This window comes from Glycine max, chromosome 20 (genome assembly GCF_000004515.6).
Source record: "Glycine max cultivar Williams 82 chromosome 20, Glycine_max_v4.0, whole genome shotgun sequence".
In the NCBI taxonomy this organism is placed as follows: domain Eukaryota; kingdom Viridiplantae; phylum Streptophyta; class Magnoliopsida; order Fabales; family Fabaceae; genus Glycine; species Glycine max.
In genome coordinates, this window is record NC_038256.2 from 11,996,754 (window position 1) to 12,000,071 (window position 3,318).

Genomic DNA, 3,318 nt, shown 5'->3' on the forward strand with positions numbered 1-3,318 from the left:
TGTCAAATCCAGATAGGTTGAGGAGCGGAGACAAAGTTTAATTAATAGACAATAGGTTTCATTCAAGGGAAGAAAAAAATAGATTTTTTTATGAACAAAAGATGAGGAGATGAAAAATCGTGAAGAATGGAGTCTGGAGAGTGAGATACGTTAGTTAGGGAATTGAGATGGGTTAAAGGAAAGTTAATAGAGATTTACTTTTTTGGGATAAATAAAATAATTTAAATGACATTAATTGTAATATTGATTAATTTTTAAAAAGATGATATTGATTGACTAATTTTTAGGAAAGAGAGAGATTTTAAATTATTTTATTTTGGTCAGTTAAAATTTGTTAATAGTTAGTAATAAAAAAATTTTAGGGGCCTAAATTTTCTTTTTGACCTTAGGCTGATGCCTAATTTGCCTTGCATCTTGCACGACCCTGCCCTAAAATAAATATGAACTAAACAACTTATTTAAACACCAATTGTAATCATATACAACAGAGCTCAACATTCAAAGTTGTAAAAACCCCAAAACCCAAAAATAACACATACACACTCCTCGCTACCAGTTCAAGTTTTTAAGTTTTAACACACATGCAACTTATAATTTTAAAAAAGAACATTGTAAGTATAAAATTTTCACACTCCACTTCCACATTCCAGCAACCAAAACTACCACAAAAATTCAAAATCTTTAGCACAAAGCAAATCACAGAGCCACAAGCATACTTGGCATAAAAGGCTAAATTTGCAAGGAAGAAGATGAAAAATAAATGAGAACCAAATCTAATAATATTAGAATATGTAATACATTTTATATAATAAAGCAGTCTAGTTAGCTCATAAGTTCAATGATAGGAGCATCATTTCTAGCAATGTTGCTTTGCACAGACACACTTTTCCATGCCCCTACTCTAATTTCAAAGTTTTAATAAGGATTTTTATAGTATTATATATATATATATATATATATATATTAATTAATTAAAAGAGAGACACTTAGTGTCTTTATCTATATTTAAAAAAAAAAAACAGTGATAGTAATTTTTTAGGGGAAATGACAATAGTTATATTTTTTAAAAGTTCACGAAAAAAATAAAATAAAATTATTTATATCAAAGAATAATTTAACAATAAAAAATATACACCAAAAGAGATAATTATTTTTATTAATAATTATAGATTATATTATATTATTCTCTAAAAAATATATATATTATATTCATATTGCATCAATATATTTCTATCTTTTCCAAACAAAACTATTACTACATAAGTTTTTCTAGAGCAAATAGTCAGTTTTTGTCTTTAAATGTGTAATTCACTGATAAATGAGTCCTTGAAAGATAAAAATACAAAATTTAGTCCCAAAAAGTGTAAAAAGTACCCCAAATATATCCGGCCGTTAACTTTCATCCGTCACCGTTAATAAAATAACCTACGTGACACATAGAAAGAAATTTGTCAATAAAATGATTGTCAACATGGTCATCTCTAATTGCTATAGGAGCATATTTGTCATATAATATTTTTTTACTTTTCATCTTTTCACTTCGGTGAGAAATACATTTTTGAAAGATGAAAATATAAAATTTAGTTCCTGAAAGTGTAAAAAGTGTAACAAATATATTCAAATGTTAATATTAGATTTGACTAATTACTATAATTTGAAAAAATTTATAATGATTGCAACAATTTTTTTAAACAAACTCGTAAATTAAATTAAGTCTAAAAGAAAAAAGAATACTCATTTAATAAACTATAAATAATTTTTTTATACTCTCATGCTTGATGAAAGGTTCAAGTAAAAAAAAAAATGCTTATGGTAAATCATTATAGTTAAATTAGATCCATGGATAATTTGTAGGGAAAATTGCAATTATAATGACACTTTTAATTTGTAAAAAACATTCACCTCCTTTGGAATGATTTTTTTAAGGTTATGATTTTTTAAATGATCAGTCAATAAAAAATAATTGTGTATGAATTAAAAAAATAATTTAAAAATCAACAAACTTTTATTATTATAATTTGATGTAATTGCATATACTAATAAAAATTCATATTTTATTAAGAAAAACAATTAAATAAATAGTATTTGATTAAACATAAAAAATAATTTTTTTATCGTTTTAGAGAAAAAAAATTATGTGTTGATAGCATTTATTCAAGAGTTAACAATCAAACAGCTAATTATACGTCTAGGGACAAAAATAACTATTTATTCTTTTTTTATTGCTAACATAAAAATTTGATGAGAAAGATAACCTCTCATGACTTCTCTATGAAATAAAGTAAAAAAAATAAAAAAAAAATCTCCACAGGGTACATGTGAATTAAATTTTAATAGTAACTAAAATCAAAACATAATATTTTTGGTATACATTAGCTAGGCAAATGTCTATGCTATATGAAGATCCATGCCAAAATGGTGACCACAAGCATGAGCGTATTACTCAATCTATTTAGAAGGGCCTTGTTGGGCAATATTGGAGGTGGCAGTGTTGTTGTGGGTTCCTTAACATCTATTAGGAGTTTCATTCCTTGTGAGCAAAAGCCTCTGCCACATATGAAATAATAGTGCCTTGCCTCTAAAAGCTGGAAAACATCTCTCCCTCCTCTTGTGATATTTTCTATGAAGCCCGTGTCAATACAATTCTCGTAGTTTGTTTTATTCACCTCCAAAACATTATAGATGCGCTTGTCAAAACCAAAATCTATGAGCACAAAGGGAAATTGATTATCAAATAATATTGCAAATACATAAAATATTCATGTATAATAATCAATTACTCCCTCAATTTCATTTCTAGAAATGAAATGGAATGAGTATTAGCTTTGGAGGCACTTACATAGCCAGTCACCCTTGTAGAAGTGTTCATGACTTGCCCACTTTGTGAAGTTAACTTTTGGGGACCAAGTATACCTTCCTCCTCCAACCCTGTGGAGTGTAGGGTCTCTCCCTTCAATTCTGTAGCACCCCATTGTGATGGCAATCAATAAGCATAGGATTATTTTTCTCTTAACTTCCATTCTCAATAGAGTTGTCTTAGGAATGAAAAGCCTCCAATTGTTAAAATGAAACTAGAGGAGCTGCGCACAATTAATGTTCGTATGGGTCGATTAATATAACCAATATCACCTCATTGAAGATTTGGAGCCAGCTTTGGATTTCGGAATGGACAAAAAAGTATTAGGGCAAAAATTTCATGTGGGTCGAGTCATCCTAAAGGTGTGTAGAATATTGAAGCCAAATTGTGTGTTTGTACCGGTTTGGCTAGTGCTTGTTTCAATAACCCTAGCAGATCTTTATTTATTTTAGACTATCATA

The 3,318-nt window shown here is 28.0% G+C and overlaps 1 protein-coding gene across 1 annotated transcript; it reads right to left on the minus strand.

Annotated features, from left to right (window-relative positions):
* Positions 1–2,240: 2,240 nt before the first annotated feature.
* On the minus strand, positions 2,241–3,020 carry LOC100789719 (lamin-like protein). Its single transcript, XM_003556777.5, has 2 exons — positions 2,840–3,020; positions 2,241–2,704 (listed from the first exon to the last, which is right to left on the minus strand). The coding sequence occupies exons 1-2, from the start codon at positions 3,018–3,020 to the stop codon at positions 2,394–2,396; spliced, it is 492 nt and encodes a 163-aa protein (XP_003556825.3). The 3' UTR covers positions 2,241–2,393.
* Positions 3,021–3,318: the final 298 nt, after the last annotated feature.

Bases quoted from the DNA above. Each gene is read 5' to 3' on its own strand.
- LOC100789719 (XM_003556777.5), bottom strand. From the start codon at position 3,020: ATGGAAGTTAAGAGAAAAATAATCCTATGCTTATTGATTGCCATCACA. The intron at 2,705-2,839 runs GTAAGTGCCTCC...TTGTGCTCATAG, and splicing joins CTACAAGGGTGACTGGCTAT to ATTTTGGTTTTGACAAGCGC.